A 20758-nucleotide genomic window follows, 5' to 3' on the forward strand; every position below is an offset into this window, starting at 1 on the left:
TAAACTGTGTCAATTCTCCCATTTTTCCTCTTTTCCCGGGGCCATTCAGCTCGTGGTATGTTGCTTCTGCCCAAATAAGTGAGTTTTACCTTAATCACTTATTTGGGTTCATCACATTTAAAACGTATGGTTCTTCTGAACATTTTGGTTTAAATTAAAAATTAAACAAAAAAAGTATGAGTGTCATAAATGCATAGTAGTCTTTGCATAGCAGGCTAAAATCTATGGAACTTATGCTTTCATTTTATTTTTTTTTATTTCTTATATTTTATTAATTTTTCGTAAGTTATTTTCTGATTTTATTTTATTTTTGATTAAGTTAATGATGAAAAAAATATAGTATTGCAGCTCAAATCGGAGGCCTCTAAGAAGAAAGTTTACATAAACTTCTAATATTCATGGTTCTTTTCATATATATTCTTATATTTCAATATAATTTAACTATAATTTACTTTTATAATAAAGTGAAATAATTTACCTAATGAAACTAAATAACAATATCTACACACCATTATTTTGACATAGATAATGAAAGTGTTCGTTTAATTAATGCCCTCCTCTATGTCGTAATTAATTTGTCCTTCAGAACGGTTAAAATTTTTGTTGTTAAAAGGCTTTCTAGTTTTACAATACAACTGATTCTATTGGATGCATGTGCTATTAAGCAGCATTAATAATAAGCTCTTATGTTATTAGATCGCATTCGCCAGAATAGGATAAAATAGTAAGGTTAATATAGCGTAAAAAGGGCTGATTCCTGATTTGAATTTGAAGTTATTTTAAAGCCAAATGGTGTAGAGAAAATTCACAGAGTTTTTAGGTATTGACTTTTTAGGGTACGGTAAAACTTTAAAAACTGCGAAAAGCGCCCCAATTTTCCGTTGCTATTCAAAAATGAAAAGTGAAACAAGATCCACTGTAATTTGCTTTTGATTCGATAGGTCCTAAAAGATCCGTATAAAATCTTAGCATATGTCTTTCAGTCTAGTCCGAAGTTCTTTTGTTTCCAAGTTACATTATAGTGAAGTTTAAAAATAAAAATCGAATTATTTAGTTACCTTGGAAAATGGGTTCACGGCTTTAAAGTTATTGTAATAGTAAAAATCGATTATTCTTGTAAAGTTTCCTTCTCAATGTGTATTCTTCCAAGCCTTAAAGAAACGTTTCAAAAAAACAACTCCTTGGCCATTGTTTATGAATTTCATTTGACCTTCTCCAAGGTCAAAAAATAAACTTGGGCTGTCCGGTATAAGTATGTTATAACTTTTGCTCCAAAAAGACTTTGGGGAAAATATATTTTTTAAGATAGTATGAGGTATTGTGTGAATGTCTTAGCGCCATTTTCTGAAGAAAAAGGTTGCGCACCTAGGGTCGGTTAAATAAGAAACAAGATATCCATGTTTATTAGCTATAAAAATGAGCACCCTATATGTAAGCTTATCGGTTTTAGCAATATTTTCCGTTTCATTGAATACAAAAATCTTGAGACTGTATAATAAAAAACTAACTGTAAGAATAAAGAACGAGGTTTATTACAGTAAGTACATATATAATTCAAATAGATAGCTTAGCTTAGATTGACTAACCAGACTCGCATATTAAATGTCCAGTCAACGAACATATGTACATAATGCGTAAAAAATGATAATTCAAAATGTGTGCTCATTAAGAACGAAATTTATGTGTAGATCAGTCGCCTTAAAAACACACATTATAATACATAATTTAGATCCTTTGAAAACCGCGAGTTTAAATTCTATTTTAAAAACAGGCCGAAGCTGGACCGATTCCCACTCTTACTACCTCGGGACCAGTTTATTTTTCTCGGCATTAATTTAGTAATTGAGCGATATTATTATTATGTATTTACTGAACTGCTAAAAATTTAAGTGGTCGCTTCCTATCTTTCTATACGCATAAGACACAATCAGTTAAGGTCGAGTTTTTTGTTTTTGCAAGTGGTGATATGGCGAGTCATCAGACTCACGGTATTCAGCAACTGTTGGTAGCTGAAAAACGGGCTGCTGAAAAAGTTGCTGAAGCTAGAAAAAGTAAGTTTAAATTGTAGCTGCATGAAAAAATTTAATTTGTTGATTAAATGCTTAAAAAATACTGCCGATTCTTTTGGTAACCATTTAGATGTAACTTCTTTCTATTAGGAAATAATATATTTGTTAAATATATTCTGGAAATTGAACTTTCAATCGTCAGCTAGATGGGCTAAATGCACTGCAAAAACATTTCATTTGGTAGAACTTTAGATCTCAAGAGAAGTTACACTATTAATTTTGTTTTTCAATTACATACTTTTCCGACACATATTACTTATGAAAGTATTTTATAACGAAAATATGTTCAACCGAGAAATAATAACTTCTAACCAAGCGAGTGATTATTTCCGCTATTTATACTTGTCATAATGTGATGACAAGCTTATATCATAATATTAATAATAATTATTATAATAATAAGACGTTTATAAGTCACCAAGAAATTACAGCAATTAAGCACAAAGAATAAAACTAATAGGTAGGTGTATTAACTTTTACAAAATTTCACTAAATATTGAGTATTTCACCATTTTAACAATAACAAAAAAAACTCGACGGATTTGTAACTAAATAAAAAAGCTAATAATGCAAGGTGACCAACAGGCCATAATATGCAAATTTACAGAAATATCTCTTACATAAAAGGCTCCCTGAATTCTATTGAGGCCAAAAAAATTAAAAAAAAAACAATAATTTAAAAATTTAATAATAAATATTCTACTGAAAAAGAAGGAACATACCTAACGAGAGCATGGGAAGAGGATCAAGATATGAAAAAAAATATGAGTGGAAGGGAAGATGAGGGAAATTATATACCGATTTATAGCAACGTTCAAAGCCTTTCAGGAACAAAATCATGAACAATATTATACACAAAAACGTAAAAAAAAATCACTCATACACATAATTAACCAAGGAGAAGCAGCTTAATGTTAACTTTAAAAGTTTTTTCTGTCAATGTAAAATCATTTATTTTAAACCTATTTATATAGTGTGCAATCAAATATGAAAATGACTTTTTAAATAATTCCTTATTGTGCGCCGGAATAGTAAGCAAATTTTTTCTTCTAATATTTAGGTTATGTACATACATACAGGTTATGTTCGGCATCTGATCTTTCTATGCAAATGTGATGGAGACTTCCACTTAAGTAACTTATAAAAAAAAATTAAATGTAATACTCGTCGATTGAACATATTTAACCAGCCCGCATCCTTTAGCTTATGAGAAATATGCGCCCCCTCTCCTTACGCCAAATACAAGTCTTAGGCAGGAATTCTGAAGTTTTTGTAATTTGTATCCGATAGGCATCTGAGCAGTCAAGACAAGGACCATAGATAGGGTCGCAGAAATTGAAAGGTGACAAAACCAATGCTTCACAAAGCATTTTTTAAATATTAGTACTTAAGTAATTCTTCTGCGAGTAAAGAGTTTTTAAAGCAGAGTATCCAATTTTAAGTTTAAGTGTAACATGCTCCCTAAATTTTAGTTTATGATCTATTAGGAGCCCAAGATTATTGGCTGAATTTTGAAATTGTATAACAAACATCGTTATTCATTTCAAGTCTAAAGTTATTTAAAATCTCAATCCGGCGAGCATCACTACAAAAAATAATAGCTTTAGATTTGGCTGGATTAATTTTTAAAAGTAGATTTTGAGTTTAGCAAAGATATTATTAAGATCTATATTAATATTAAAGTTAGCTTCAGGAGCATAACTGGGTTTAAATGAATAATAAATTTGAGTGTAAATCATCTGCATAGCAGTGATGTTTACATCTATTTTATTTTTTGTTAATTGCGATGTATATATTGTATATAGCAATGGACCCAAAATACTACCTTGTGGTACACCAGAAATAACTTCAAGTGCCTCCGATATTTTTTCATTTAGCAGAACTCTTTGAGGTTTGAAAGAAAAGATGACATAAGTGTTAAGGCCGTGTGAGAAAATCCTAAATTATGCAATAAAGATATGAGTATCTCATGATTCACCCTGTCAAATGCTTTGGTAAAATCTAAGAGAATTAAAACAGTTGCCTGATCTTTATTCAAAGCCCAAAATATATCGTTTGTAACTTGAGATAACGCAGTGACACAGCTATAGCCCTTACGAAACCCAGACAGATATTCTGGGATGAGATTATTGCTATTTAAATAATCAAGAATTTGGCGCTCCATAATTTCTTCCAAAATTTTCGAAAGAACAGAAAATATAGAAATAGAACGAAGATTGTTGAATTCTGTGGGATTTTTTATTTAAGGTAAGGGTGTAATATTGGCGTCCTTCCACTTTTCCGGAAAATAGCTATTCTCCAGACAACAATTTATAATATGGGTAAGAGGGTTAATAATCACAGGACAGCAAAGCACAATAATAGTAATATTTAAATTATCGGATCCAAATGCCTTGCTTTTTATAGTTTGAAGAATTTTTTCTACTAAATCCTGGTCTACTAAATTAAACTTAAAATCGTATATATTTAGAAAAATTCTGTGCTCCTTAAAAAAATTTATAAAATCGGTATTAGGCTTATTGTTGTTATTGTTTATATCAGTAAAAAACCATTAAGTATTTCAACATTTTGTAATGATATAGGAAGCTGCAGTGGCGGCTCGTGGGAAAAAAAAGTAGGTGAAGATCTGCATGGCCCAGAAAATAGTATTATAGTTAGAGCTGACTTACCTAGTTTTTATAAATCAAGTCGATCCTTGGGTCCTTTAGGGAAGCGAATCGGTTAATAATATCCTCGTAAAACAGATGTTGCATTTGCATAAGTTCTTTTAATAGTTCTTTATGTAGTGAAATAATAGCCAAACTGGAAAGTCTTTCTTGTGAAATAGTATTTCTTGTAAATGTTTTTAGCCCTTTTAAACCTGAAAAACTCTTTTCTATGGACACGCTTGTCGATGGAATGGTGAGAATTAGACAAAATAAATTATAAGCTTCCGTAAAAATGTCTTTATTTGATTTTAATTTTATTATTAGTTCTTGCAAATTCACATTTTTATAATTTTCATCGGCATACAGAAGGCAAAGTTTATTTTTTAGTCTTTGTTGTTTTGTGAACTTTGTGCCATAAAATTCCAGTAAATTTTGAAAACCTTCCGAAGGAAATGTTAAACTGTACGTTTCAAACTTTGTTGAATCTGCTAAGCATACAAATTTTTATTTCTCACAATCTTGAAAACGTACATCCATTTCTGATAAAACATGGTCAAATATTTCAAAATATAAAGCTCTATATTGTTTGATAATTTCTATTTTGTTCAATCCAGCTTTACATCTTTTCAATGTATTTATGGTAGTCAGACTGCTGGCTTTATCAAAAATTGTATTAAAAACTTCTTCATTTCTTCTATTGCTTAACAATTGACGCGTTTCTTTTATTTGATTTAAACAATAATTAATATCCAGGGATTTTTTTTGAAGAATGCTAAGATCCCAAGGGTTACATCCGTTTCATTACCAGCGGGTCCAAGATTTAGAGCCAGACGATTTTCCGTTGAGGATCCAATTTTATCAATGGGTTGGATTGGACGAGGTGGTCCTATAAATTGGCCTCCTCGATCTCCAGATCTAACTTCGTTAGATTATTATTTATGGGGACATTTAAATGAGTTGGTATATACCCGTGAACAACTGATGCAAAGGATTAATTGGGCTGTTAATGAAATAAAGAGAAATCCATTTTTTGTTTTAAGGGCTACTCGCGCAATAACGCGTAGGGGAAGATTGTGTCTTCAGCAAAATGGAAACCACTTTGAACATTTGTTGTAATTTGTGCTTTTTTGTTTGGTGTTTTTATGTTTTTTTGTTACGTAATAAATTAATTCTTCCTTTTTTTTACCTATTCTATTACATTTAAAAAAAAACAATTGAACTCGAAAAACAATTTTTGATCTTAAATAAAGTATTTGTGATAGTCTTAGGTCATGTTTATCCCCAACGGATTTTTAAGATGCTTTTTAATTTTATTAACTGTTACCAAAATAACTTACGCGTTCTCTTTGCAAAACATTTACATCTAATTTTTTTGAAAACGGAAGCTCCTATCGAAATTAGACAAGAGCACCTTTTTTATGTAAAAATGTTTGTTCTTTTCAATTCTAATACCAAAATTATCACGGAGTTGCTAGAAAAAAAGTTTTAACAATTTAAACTTTACCGACCACTTATTTTACACGACCCTGTATACATTTTGGCAAAATGGTTGCAATATCAGTTTTTAATAAAACCAATAGTAAATGTTGAAAATTTCAAAAGATTACAACTAGGCGTTCCGGATTTATTAACAAAAAACCATCTTTAACATGATTCATAAAACACCCTGTAACTTAAAAACGATGCACTTTTGAACCATAAGTCCATATACAGGACTTTTTGTCTTATTTTTAGGTAAAGATAAAATATTGCGATGTAATTTCGGGACACCCTTTATTAAAGAAAATAAGCATATCAGTACTTTCACAATATTTGTAGAGGCATCATCTCGCCTATTTCACAAAATTATTTATAATAGAAAGGTATTTATTGAATGGAGTACTTACCGTATATATGAAGATCTTACTATGCGATGTTTCAGATGTCAGGATTATTATCATAAAAGTACACAATGTAAGAGCCGAACTGTTGAAAATTGTGGATACTGTGCGGAGGACCATAGTACAATGACTTGCCCAAGAACTAATGATAAGAAATGTTGATAATAATCGTTACATCACTAGCTAAAACCCATGATGCCAAATTTTCAAAAAAAAACTATTTTCCGTTTTCTGTAAACGTCTAAGGTACCATCAACCATCAATCACCCTGTATAATATGAACAATGTCGCAAGACAATAATATAACCAGTGTTAGCCAAGTTTCCAGTTAGACTTTTTCAAAAGATCTTTCAACGGGTATTAAAGTGTCTTCAGGAAAATGGAAGAAAATAAGAATTGCATACATTGGAAGCGAAAATAGATTTTTAATGTCATGCTGGATGAGACATTACTATGAGGATACGAAGTCGAATGTTTTTGAAGACTATTTTGTTAAAATTCAAGCATAATTTTTTTTCCGGTTAATTCCGTCATGAATATGGATAACCTAACATCATTTACCGCACATGGAGAAGACACCGACTTTATCTTGGAGAAAACAATAAATTATTGACTCAATGACAAAAGATATTAAGTTTAAATCTGAAATTGTTAAGAAAGAACTCTTAGACATGGCAAATTATTATAAAACGTTTCGAAATATGCCCTAGAATAAATTGTGAAAGTCTAATTTATAACTGTGCTGCGTTTACCGCCATATTATTTGCAATTAAATCCTATAGAACTGATGCAGACGCATGTAAAAGGATTTGTAGCATAACAAAATACGACCCTTAGAATAAAAAATGTTAAGCTTCAAAAGTCATTAAGTGAAACCGGAAAACTGGTAAAAAGCCGTCTAGCATCAGATGTCACTAAGATTGCCAACATTGTCTCTGGCGTATTTATCAGTGTCATATTATTTGAAAAGTAATTGAACTTAAATATCAGATATCCCTTCATTTTTGTTTCTTCTTTTTCGGGCAATGGAGCACACAATTTAATCTACCGATCCTTTCAAATTGACGCAGCGAGCCGCAAATATATTCCTTTCTGATAATTCGGCGCTAGTCTATTTTGAGAAATTTTTGAAGAAATATAAGTCATTCTCTGGTCTGAATACTCAATCTTGAAAAGCACGCTAAAGATAAAACATAATGTGGTTTTGGGTAATTATATAAAATTGGTTACTTAAGTCCAACATTCTCACTGAAAAGGATTTTTTGATCGATTCCTATTTACTCCTCCCCATGACAAATATTGGCTTCTTAAGGGATTTTACGCAGATAATATCAATAAATTAAAAACTAATTTAATATATCTTAACTTCTTAGGCTGTGGTGGCAATTGGATTAATAGGAGGTTTTAGGTGGGAAGAGCTATGCAGATTAACAACTGAAGATATATGAGACTTTAATTCAGCAATATTAGTTAAAATTCAGCACTCAAAAACAAAAGTACCCATATCTTTTACCTTTACAGGTACTTTATGCAATAATTCATATGATTGTGGGGATGAAGACTAACGTCCCCACAATATTGATGATATTACAATGATTGTCGTAATGCTAAATGCACAAAACAAGTTGTTGGTATCAACAAAATAGGAAATATAGCAAGAAAAGTCACCGAATTTCTGAATTTTCCTAATCCAGAAAATACACCGGGCACTGCTTTCGGGGATAATCAGCGTCAATATCAGTCAACGCACGGGGTGATTTGCTCACTTTGAAGCGCCATAGGGCTGGCATTCCAGTGCCGAATTGGAAACAAACTACAAATATCTAATAAAATTATGGAGTCTGTGGAGCCATCGTCGTCCCACATTTCCTAAAAAATCCCGTTGCAGCCTTTGCCAAGGAATGATCCAGCGACCCAACGATATTCATCAGAATATTCTTTACTTTTTTTATATTTATCTTTTTTTATTTCTATATACCATATATATAGTTATTTAGTTTTATTGTTATATCAAAAATGGAGAAAATAGAACACTTGTTCACCTGTTATTGTCATTAAAGAATATTGTTGATAATTTATTTTGTGATATGCAGTCGTAGAAACAGTATAGTGCAACACATTTGAGCCCGCTCTTTGCACACAAGTGTGACTTATGGCACTTGTCTACGGCTCGTGTAAATAAACCGTCACACCCGTGTGCAAAGAGTCTTTTTCAAAACTTATTACACAATATACTATTTTAATAAAATTTAATTTTTTTATGTATTTGTTTTGGTTTCATATAAAACATATTAAAGGTGATATTTTTATGTCTTATATTCTTTAAAATAAGGTGTTTAAGTAGTAATTTAATACCTCTATCTTATTCATATCTTGTAATTTTTATTTTTAAAGGAAAAGTCAAACGCATAAAACAAGCAAGGGATGAGGCACAAGCAGAAATTGAGGCATATAGGAGGGAAAGAGAAAGGCAGTTTAGAGAATATGAGGCCAAACATATGGGTTCAAAAGAAGACGTGGCAGCTAAAATTAATAAAGACACAGAAACTTATTTAAGAAATATGGAAAAATTGGTTGAGGATAACAAAGATAAGGTAAATTAATACAAATTATGATTATTGTAATAAATCAATTCAAACCCCATATTAAACAAATTGGCAGATAGTATGCAACTATTATATGACTTTGTTTTGTTTACTGTGATTATGTGTATGATTTCAGATGTATGATTAATATTGGTATTTAAGTTATACGAAATAATTTACGTGGAGTTATGCAATATTATGTAAGTAGTTCTAAAGACAATAAATCACAAAGTCAATGTCTGAGACTTGCATAACACTGATCCGTTTGAGCACAGCAGACAATCTTTTTTTTTTTTAAATTAATATAAGCAGTGCTATAGTTGGCTATATTGTATCCATCTATGTTAAAGTGGTCTATAAGTTCTTTGGTTAGCCAGTACTTACACAAACAAATACCTTTAAATTTATGATCTTTGATTATGAGTAATAAATCATCTAACTTGGTTTTCAGACAGCTGATGTTCTGGAAATACATTTTTTGATCCATTTTGGTCCATGGTATCCTCCGCTTCACAAAAAACTTAGAAACAATTGCTCCTTTTGGCTATATGTCACGCCTTTTAAAAGTGGTGTTGATCAATAGTCATTTTTAGGGTGTAGAGTTCAGGCTATTTTGTGTATAATGTCATTCACATGATACAACTGGGAAGTGTTCTTCAAGCATGGATTGAAGGTCCTATGGTTTAGTGTTCGGCCGTGAACGTGACACATGGAATGAAACATATCTTGAGAAAGTCTGTGCTAATAGTAGATATAGATAGATCTTGTTTTAAACCATGTGAACCCAACTAACAGTATTTCAAATATGAACTTTTGGCTGTCAAGGTCAAGTAATGAAAAAAATAATATCAAGCGTCCTTAAACGGACTAATTTAGACTAAATAGTCTATTGGAATGTGCTGCTGATACATTCTTTGAAGCTTGTAGTGATAATAACGTCATGGAGTCATAATTCATAATTGTATTCATACTTATAATTCATAATTTGAAGCGTTGCGCAAATATAACCTAGAGAATATGTTTAAGAACAAATATTAAATATGAATACCACTCTTAAATCTGAGATGGCGCATTAAAAAAAAAAAGATTGTTTGACATAGGATTTTGAGGAGAAACTAAAGAAAATAGTAGTGACACTAAATAACAAAAGGAATTAAACCATGTCATAAAGACATTCATTTACTTAACAAAGAAATAAAAAACTGTAAGAATTTGCAACCTATCAAATATAACAAATTCAACCAAAATGTAATCAACCTAATAAAATTAAGGTTACTTCCATTAAGGTATTTGAATCAGAAAATCAAGCATATTGTACAGAAATTCAATCCAATGTAAAGCTATCAACGTAAGTTATTGGTGTCTAAAACCTGAGGTTTAGTATCGAAGACCAAGAAAGCAAATGCTTACTACGAGCGTTGATTGAATATTTGGGAAGATACGCAACCTTATGGGCTAAAGCGTGACCGCAAATATGCGTGAAAAATAGATGGCGATTCTCTCCAGTATGCGCGAAAATAATTTCGTCCGTCGCTTCTCATTAGTAATCGGCCGATCATCCGAGTCGTGTGGGAGAGTTTTTGCACAGGTTCGTGTTTGCCGTATTGCAATTTGGTAGTTGTTAAAAATTTTTCTTGGATATCATAATCACAAATAAATAGATATATGTAAATGTGTTTAGTTTGTGAGACGATGGCTCCTTTAGGCAAAATTAATCAGTGTGCGTATATTAATTAAGACTTTGATTTATAACAACCTAATATGGGAATCTCAAAATCTTATTAGAAAATCTTTAAAAAAATCTAATTATAAACCTCACAGAAAATTATCTATTTTATCTACAAAAATCAATCCGAACTCTTAAAAATACTGTCTCTTCATGCCTATGAGAGCCATTTTCTCTTTTTATTTTTTTTACTTTAAGAAAATTTTAAATCAATATATTATGTTTATGGTCTTTAGTGTTTTAAGTATTTTCAATAATTGTTTTCATGATGAAATTCATTCATGAAAAAGATAAAAATAAAGCCTAAAAAGCCTTTAAAGTTATTGAGAAACTGGTTATAGTACGAATGGTAGCTTTCCTAATAAAAAAAAATAACATATTAAATGAATGTCGAGTAATGTTTTCATTCCTGGAGAGATTATATTTGAGCTTGAAGAAGGTCACTTTGCTGCAGCGGTATTCTGCGACTTCTCTAAAGACTGTGACTGTGTCAACCAACTGCTCGATAAGCTTTCTAGATATGGGTTTAAGGGAGTTGCTCTAGAATGGTTAAAATTTTGTTTTGTTAGACAGAAAAAAGTTTGTTTGGCCAAATGGCAGTTTGTCTGAACTTTGTGTAGTAAGCAGGGTTCGTTTCTCGGTCCTATTTTATTTCTATTGTATATAAATGACCTGGCGTTTCTCCAGATAAGAGGATTCTTCACTATTTTTGCAGATGACACCACTATCTTATGGGCAGACAATAATAAAAGCACATTAACAAAAACAATTTCTAAAGATTTATTAATGATTAAACAGTGATTTGATGCTAATTTGTTGTCTTTAAACATAGATAAGACTAAATTGTTAAGTTTTTATGTTCAGAGCAGTTCATGATTCACAAGAAAGAATTGGAAGTGAATAATTTTAACAGATTTCTTCGAATTGTTATCGATCATAAACGTAAGTTTTATGGAGATATGTCAGGAGGCAAAAACTGGCTAGACGATGTTATGTTGTTAGAGTGGTTTTAAATGAACTGAGATTGATATCTGCAAAAACGGTCTATTTTTTTTGTCGAAAGTTGGAACTTACTTTCATACAAAAATACCTACAGTATAGAATAACATTTTGGAGTTGCATTAGTAAACGGCTTTTTGACTCGGTGTTTGTTTTTAAAAAACGAGCCATTAAATATATGTGTCATAAATCTCCACAGGACATGCAGACCCCTATTTAAAGATACTTTCCTTGTGTTGCTTGTTTATTGTTGAGTCTGCTTGCCTAATATATAAAAAATATAAATTGTATCTTCAAAATAATGGCTCCTTAAAACATTATAATATCAGAAAAGAATACAATATTCCAATGCCCATCCCGAAAAGTGAACTAAGAATTCTCTTATTTACTTGAGCATAAAAATGTTTAATCATTTTCCAAATGTCATAAAAGTCTCTAGAAGTTCTCCTCGCTTTAAAAAGTTCTTAACGAAACTTCTTAAAAGCAAGTATTTTTATAGCATTAGAATTTTTTTAAGATAGTTAGGAACAGGCCAATCTTATATAATTAGTTTTTAGTAAAGATGTAAAGGTTAGAATTTGTGATGTTACTCTAAAAAATTTTTAAGTCGTCTTGCTTTGAAATTGAAAATACATTTTGTGTTTATACTAGTATGTTGAACCCACTATTGTGTATTGTTTTTAAATTATGTGTTAGTAATATGTCGATTAATGTGCCTATTTTATATCATAGAAGTACCATGTCAACAAGTAGGTACCATGTATTTATGAATAAAGTATGTTTTGAATTTTTTGAAATTCGAAATTGTATTTAAAAGAGAGAGAGGTATATAATATTTAATAGGGATGATTCCAACTACTCACTAGAAATTACCTCGTTGAAAAAGTAATTCTTGTTGTAAAAGGGTTATTCAAAACTGCAAGTGGCCAACATGGAGTCGACAAGAAGAAAAAAAGTTGATTATGACTCTCTAAAGAAGGATTTAAGAGTTATTAAACGTCGTATTTAAAAGTTAAAGATGTTAACTTATAAATGAGAGAAAGCGTTTACAACAATGTATAAATGATTTTATTTTATATTTTCAAATAACGCCAGAAAAAAATAAAAAAAAACATTTTGCCAAATTTCACCTTTTTCCTGAATATTAGGAAGTATTTGGCATTTTTCCAATTTTTAGATTGCATTTATTCAATCATTGCATTTATATTGCGCAACTTTCGCCTAATTAAACCATTTATTGCTCATCCTTATTTTGGACATCCTGTATAACCGCGATGAGACCCTTCATACTGTTAAGCAAAATATTTGTTTTTTTTTCTTATTAACTTTTTCTAGTTTTAAGAATTAGTAATTAAGTGTTTCCCTGTATTGCAAATTAAAGTGTGGCCTATTTTCGATATTTTATAGTGTTGTTACACCCTTATTCAAAACATTTCAACCCTTATTCAAACATTCATACATTACTTAACCACCACATTTATCTAGTTATTTATGCGAGATCACAGCGCATTTAAATATCGGCAATAACAAAATAAATAAAAGCGCTGTTATCATCATCGCCCTTGTCTTAAAAAAATAACAAAACGACCGGGCAGCCAAAGATTCCCGCGTCGTTAAACTGCAAATGGTCAATATAGCGCCGACAAAGAAAAACAAAGTTGATGATGGCTCTTTAAAGACAGAACGTCGTATTTTAAATTTTAAAGGTGTCATCGTATAGGCGAGAAAAAGTGGTCACAATAATTTATTCATTTAATAACTACTTTTGTCATATATTTTGAAATAACGCCAGAAAAAAATAAAATGATTTTGCCAAATTTCAGTTTTTTGCAAAATTTAGGAAGTATTTAGATTTTATTATAAAAGGAAACACAACCCCTTACTTTACAGATGTCACTACGCTGCACAATTTTTCAGATATTGAATCACATGACAAAATGGGTTACTTTTTACAAAAAATTATTGATCAAGAAGTTATATTATGATCGGTATTAAGTCTTATGAATTATTTCAATTATTCTTTATAATATTTACGTGAAACCTACTTATATCTTAAAATTTGTTCCACATATTTTTTGTATATTAGTTTTTAGTTAATTAAGTGCAACGGGCTTTTTATTTAAAAACTTGACCCTCTTGAACACAAAATGAAGGAAACAATGTTTGTTGGAATTATAACTTGTATTAAACCTTGTTGGTAATTTTGTAAAAATAGCTTATTATATATATTTTTGTATTAATTTTTGTCTCAAAAACATATTTTGGTAAGTAATTATTTGTTTATAAATTTTAACTTTTAAAAAATTTCAATATGCCTCCACCCTTAAGTATATCACTTATCACTTGACCACCACATAAATGACACCGTGTTGTATGTTCAAAAAAAATAATAAAAACATAATTGGCAGCATCATCCCATATCTTAAAAAAATATCCAACACGGCCGCGTAACCGGAGATTCCAGCGTCGTTGAAAACCTGACTCAAAGAAGCCAAAAGCCAAGTCCACACAGCTAAAATAAATCGTTCCTAGATATGACGCTTCGCGGCAGCACCACACGGTGCACGAAACTGAACGGCAATCCGATAGTCGACCGGGTACACTTTTTAACACAGGATTGCGTATCTTCCCAAATATTCAATCAACGCTACGAGCCCTAACAACTATATATTGGAACAAGTAGTCATTTTACGAATAAAATTCCAGTTTACCGTAATTCTTTTAATTTATTTATTTTTTTATTTTTTTACTTGTGCTCAAATTTTTCCAGTTTTATTAGCATGATGCGAAGATGGCTTTGAATAAACAAAAGTAAGTAGTGCTTTGTCAAATTTTTGATGCGTCACTTGACCATTAATAATCAATTACTGTCATTTTTATTACGAGTAAAATACAATAATGGCTCGTGGAAAACCTACTGATCTAAAAGTACGAAAAATTATTATCCGGCAGTACCATAAAGGGAAAACAATGCGAAAAATCTCCAGTGAATTAAATGTTGCAACAACTACTATATTTAATATAATTAAAAAATATGGTGAAACTTCCAGTATTGGTGTTCGCGGCAAAAGTTCAGGACGTCCAAAAGTTGTTTCTCAAAGAAATGTAAGGAACTTGATTATAATTTGTAAGTCGGGAAGAAGAAATACTCTACGAAAAGTAACTGCAAGGTGGAATAGAGAAAGTGGGATAAATGTTTCCAGAGAATGCCGCCGCAAATATATCCACAAGAGCGGTCTTAGTTTTTATAAGGTATGTTTAATAGGCTGTTCTGTGCTATATTATTTTCATTTTCTCATTTTTTCGCCTACGCCAAAGAAAAACTATTGTTAACGGAGACTCAAAAAAGGAATCGTTGCATTTGGGCCAAATCAAAACTCTCGTGGACCAAAGAAAATTGGAGCAAAGTTATTTATAGCGACGAAAGCAAATTTGATGTCTGTGTCGGAGATTATCGAAAGCGTGTGATTCGGGACAAAACAGAAGCATTCCATGAGGATTGTCTTAAAAGGACTGTAATGTTTCCACAGGGCATCATGGTGTGGGGTTGTATGTCAGCTAAAGGGTTGGGAACGTTACACTTTATTGATGGCATAGTAAATGCAGAAAAATATCACATTCTCGAACATTCGCTTTTACCAAGTGCAGAAAATTTATATCCATCTGGAGATTTTATCTTTCAACAGGACGGTGCCTCATGTCATACTGCTAAATCTCCAAAAAAATGGATGGGGGAACATAATATGAAAGTTTTGTCACACCCCTCTAGCAGCCCGGATCTCAATCCAATCGAAACCATAGAGAAATGAATATTAAAAGAGTGTTTGAAAGGTAGCCTAAATTGATCATCAAGTTTTAAACCTTAACCTAAGATATTTAGTTCGGTTAGACGGCATCGAGGGCCAACTTCTGTCATAATTGTCATTATTATTATCGATTTTCTTTCCTTCCTTGCCATCTTCGCATCATCGATCGTCGCCATTGCTTATTCCTTTTTATTTGGGCGTCCATTGGGTGTGTTCTTTTGTTTTTTTCTCAACAAAAAATAGTTAAAAATGTAGCTTAAAGTCATTAAAGTGTAATTTCATCATATAGGCAGAAGCTTTTTTGTTGTTTTATTGTGTGGTTTCAGATCCCTAGGATGGGGTGAGTGCAATTTTTTTTATCAAATAGTTTTCACCATGTTGTAGGTCACCTAAAATTGTTGTTTACCATTTTAAAACTGCCCTAATAATGTCATCACCAGGAAAATTAATTTTTAAATACAAGGCACCCACTTGTTCTAATACATACTATTGTCCTATTGAAGATTCATACAAAAATAAAATTTTCTTTAAATTTCCTGAAAGTGACATTATTAGGAGGTCCCAATGGTTTAAAATACTTGGTTTAAGCCCAACCTCAACAAGGTGTTATTTATGTCAAGACCATTTTGAGGATATTTCATTTACTAGTACTATACATACTCATTTAAGAAAATGTGCTCTCCCAATTGCTGGCCCAAGTATTATTCAAAATACCCCAGTACTGGTTGAGCCACAAGTACCTTGGGAAGATACATTGACTTTATTACCTGCTATCATAATCCAGCAATCTCAATATAATGTTCAGAATGAACATAATTATGCTAGACCACTTTTTACTAGGTCTGACGAAAGGTATCATCAGTGCTTTGCTGCTAGGAAGTACCAAAAGCACAATAAGTGAAACAACTTCCATTCTACCAGATCACTACTCAAGGAGGTACCTCACCTTGATAAGGTGGGAGTAAGATCCAGGGATGCTCTTTGAATATTTAAGAAAAAGGACCGATGACATCTAGAATTAAGGGTATACATCAGTGTCAACTAATTTTTAATATCATACTCTCCATAAAGAATATTTTAATTACAGGATTAGTTTTTATATATTACCACTCCCCTAACATTTTTGGGTACCCTCTGTACAAAAAAGTAGGTAGTAAACGTAAAATTTTTAGGGCATATTTTTGAGAAATATAGGTCTTATGTCTGTAAATAATTAATTTATAAATTTGATAAATTGTAATTTTTGTATCATATCCTCAAAATGTAAAATGTAAAAAGCAAAATACATACCATGGAGTGTTGTGCTAAAGCAGCACAAAAACAAATTGTATCAGGATCCCTTTTAAGACAATAAATTATAAACTTACTTTACAATTGACTTAAATTCTACCCCTACCCTTGTTAATTTGTTGATAACAGTGAAATTAACATTGTTAGTATCGAGCATTTAATTCTCAAAATAGGACTAAATATATTATACTTAATCTCTAAAACATTGTCTTACATATTTGGCCCATTAAATCTTTTTTTGATAGCATATTGGGCTGTAAAATCTCTTTCACATTCTCTAAAAATCAGTGAAAAAGTGCAATTAACGATTTATTTTTTTGAAGGGCCTAAATGCATTAACTTAACAGCTTAAAAGTAGATTTGATGAATTTAATGTCAAAACACTAACGTATTCAATTAAAAAATGTATAAAATAAACTTAAATTACAAACATTATCACTCTTAGCCTCTTCAAAAATTAAATTAATACACTTGCACTATTTCATAATTTTTTAGAGTTTGTGATCGAGATTCACAGCCTTTACGCTGTTAAAAATTGATTTAATGGGTCAATAATTTTAAATTTCGCGCCATTCTAAAATTTTGAATAGCCGAACTAAAATAATTGACATTTGTCGCAGTCGGTAAACTAGTCTACTGTAATACCGATCCGTCATAGAAATGACAGGCAGATTTCTATGACGGATCGGTATTACAGTAGACTATTTTACCGACTGTGACAAATGTCAATTATTTTAGTTCGGTTAGACCGCAACCGCACGCTGCAATCGAGTTTAGGGTAAAGATGATGCCTACTTGTCACTATGGGATTTACCCCTCTCATACTTTTAATTACTCTATGATCGAAACACTTTGGCACAAAATGAAGCAACGCCTAAGAAATAGTCCGCAGCGTACTTTGCCACAACTACGTGCTAAACTACAGGAAATATGGGATAGTTTCACTCCTGAATTTTGTTAAGGTCTAGTTGGTACAATGCCTCATAGAGTTCAGGCTGTTATTGAAGCTAAGGGCGACGTTACGCCTTACTAATTTGTATTTTCCTTTTTTAAAACTCACCTGTTCCAATATTTAGTTGTCAGCATTTTTCAATTATTTACCAAGTAATTAAATACTAAGTAACTTAAAATATATAAATAAATTATAAAAACAATATTAAACATTATAAAAAAGCTTGTTCATTTCATATTTATGATTAAAAAAAATTTAATAAAATATTTTCGCTAAATGGGCATTTTATTTCAAAATAACTGCTTGTTCCAACATATAGTTGTTAGGGCTCGTAGATACCAAGAACTGCGTATACCAAGCAGTCATTTGTTTATCACGTAAAACCGTAATCGTAAATCTCAGCTAGGCAGTGTTGATATTTCCAACATCTGGAGAGCTCTATTCTCTCCCTCTCTCTCTATTGGCTTTTGGCCTTCCTTTATATGGGTTTAGCCTATCTTGTATTAAGGTCTTTTGGATTAACAAATTAAATCACGTCGGAGGAGTTCCCGCTCCACTGTTTTCTCTTGTCTCTCCTCAGTCAGAGCTAGCACTGCTGTATAACAGATATTCTTTGGCTTTACTTAGCTTGGATCACTATTTAGGCTCTCTCCAGAACGCTACTGTTAGGACTATGCAAGATCTAATGCGCTTGACGAATGACCAAACATCACATACCTCTACACACACCTCTAGTATATAAGTCTGTACAATAGTTGTTAGTTTATACTTGATAACGCTTGGAGATACTTCCCAACCGAAACGTTGTGATAAATTTAAAATAAAGATAATGGAAGTTCGAAAATTAGCCTAGCCTTATCCTTGGTGGTCAAACTGTAAAGAACTTAAATAAAGCAAAAGCTTTTTTATTCAATCTATAATTAGATCAAATGCTCTTTGTACAAGTATTAATGAAAATATGGATATTTTGACTACCTACTCGTTGATGTATCTTTGGGAATTCAATTTCTCATTGAAAAATGCTAAAAGAATTCTACTAAGTAGGCTGATTTGACCCCGAACGCACACAACAATAAATTTCAAAAACCGCCCTTTATACCTCTTCGACTAACTCGATCATCTTTTCAGGCGAATTTCGATTTGTCTGTAGAAAAATCGTTGGATATACTGCAATTTTAAATAATGTATTTTCTGTTTCAAATTAATCTATAATTGACTTACTCAAAAGAAATAACTCATAATTTTGAGTGCATACAAAACAAGGTTTTAGACAAAATCTGGGTCCACGCATTTCAACGTCAGTTTTAACGTCAAAGTGGTTGGACTTAAGCTTTGCCCTCGTTGTTCCAATCGTTTCCAATCGTTTTGTTTAAAACTTTTTTTTAATATAAAATTAAACATTCTAAGATCCTATTATAAATGAAAATCTTACGCCCTGTATATTGGCGATTATTCTTTTGGCAGCTGATGCCCTCTGATACATTATAACCCAAAAAATGCATACAATATTACACAATCATTTAACATTGTTTCAAATTGTCCAATAATTTTGTTTCTTATTATTTTAGGTTATTGAAGAATTAATTAGTCTTTGCGTGGACATCACTCCTGAAGCACATCCAAATTTCTTTGTCATGAGGACTTTCAATTCAATTTAGCCAAGAATAATACTATCAATAGCATATAAACGTATTTCCATTTACATAGAATAGAACTTATAGCTTCTAGAATGAATAACTATTATGTACATTGTAAAAAGTAGGATTTTAGATTTAGTAATGCATCAAATTTCTAACTTGATGAATACCTAAGTAATATAGATTGGTTAACAATTTAAGTATAAATTGATTCTTTCGAAAGCCCATAATGCTAGAAATATAAAAGTGGTGTATCTACTCTGTACCAGATAAACAGGTACAATTACCGCATTTGGAGACTGAAAAATCAAAGACAGATTATTACAATGATATATATCCTCGATGGTGCTACAGAGTAGTCACAAATTTCAGCGGTAAGTACTGCAAACGTAGTTTTAGATCATTCGCGGTAGTTAATTACCACATCATATTGATATTATCTTTCATATCAAGGTGGTTTTTTTATTGCGACAAAATGCAGTGTTATATACATATATAAAGTTACATATATATATATATATATATATATATATATATATATATATATATATATATATATATATATATATATATATATATATATATAAAGTTATTTCAATTTACCAAAAAAATCACCCAAGTAATTATCACCCTATTTCAAACATATCGGTATTTTCAAAAATCTTTGAAAAAAGTAGGTTTTTCCATTTATATCATTTAAAATATAATTTATTTTCGATATTTTAACATGGTTTCTTAAAAAAAAATCCACAGAGACCTCTTTATTTGAAAACATCTTCATCTTCTCTTCTGAATGAAGAAGACCTTATTATATGCACAAATGTTCACTCTAGTAAAATCCTAAAATTGTGTATTGACACGGCTTAATTCTTAAGGCTCAAAGGTCGGCACATTAATTATATATATATATATATATATATATATAAAGTTATTTCAATTTACCAAAAAAATCACCCAAGTAATTATCACCCTATTTCAAACATATCGGTATTTTCAAAAATCTTTGAAAAAAGTAGGTTTTCCCATTTATATCATTTAAAATATAATTTATTTTCGATATTTTAACATGGTTTCTTAAAAAAAAATCCACAGAGACCTCTTTATTTGAAAACATCTTCATCTTCTCTTCTGAATGAAGAAGACCTTATTATATGCACAAATGTTCA

The 20758-nt window shown here is 31.0% G+C and overlaps 2 protein-coding genes and 1 long non-coding RNA gene across 3 annotated transcripts in view; 2 read left to right on the forward strand and 1 right to left on the reverse strand.

Moving 5' to 3' along the window:
- Positions 1–20758, reverse strand: part of LOC126736801 (V-type proton ATPase subunit G-like) — a 50216-nt gene that overhangs the window by 14361 nt on the left and 15097 nt on the right. The gene's annotated exons all lie outside the window — the stretch shown is intronic.
- On the forward strand, positions 1801–19792 carry LOC126736803 (V-type proton ATPase subunit G-like). The gene is made up of 3 exons (XM_050441361.1): positions 1801–2051; positions 8992–9191; positions 19524–19792. The coding sequence occupies exons 1-3, from the start codon at positions 1967–1969 to the stop codon at positions 19611–19613; spliced, it is 375 nt and encodes a 124-aa protein (XP_050297318.1). The 5' UTR covers positions 1801–1966; the 3' UTR covers positions 19614–19792.
- LOC126736805 (uncharacterized) lies at positions 15484–17080 on the forward strand. The gene is made up of 2 exons (XR_007660779.1): positions 15484–16053; positions 16554–17080. It is a non-coding gene; the product is annotated as an uncharacterized LOC126736805 (long non-coding RNA).

The sequence above is a fragment of the Anthonomus grandis genome, chromosome 5 (genome assembly GCF_022605725.1).
Source record: "Anthonomus grandis grandis chromosome 5, icAntGran1.3, whole genome shotgun sequence".
Lineage (NCBI taxonomy): Eukaryota > Metazoa > Arthropoda > Insecta > Coleoptera > Curculionidae > Anthonomus > Anthonomus grandis.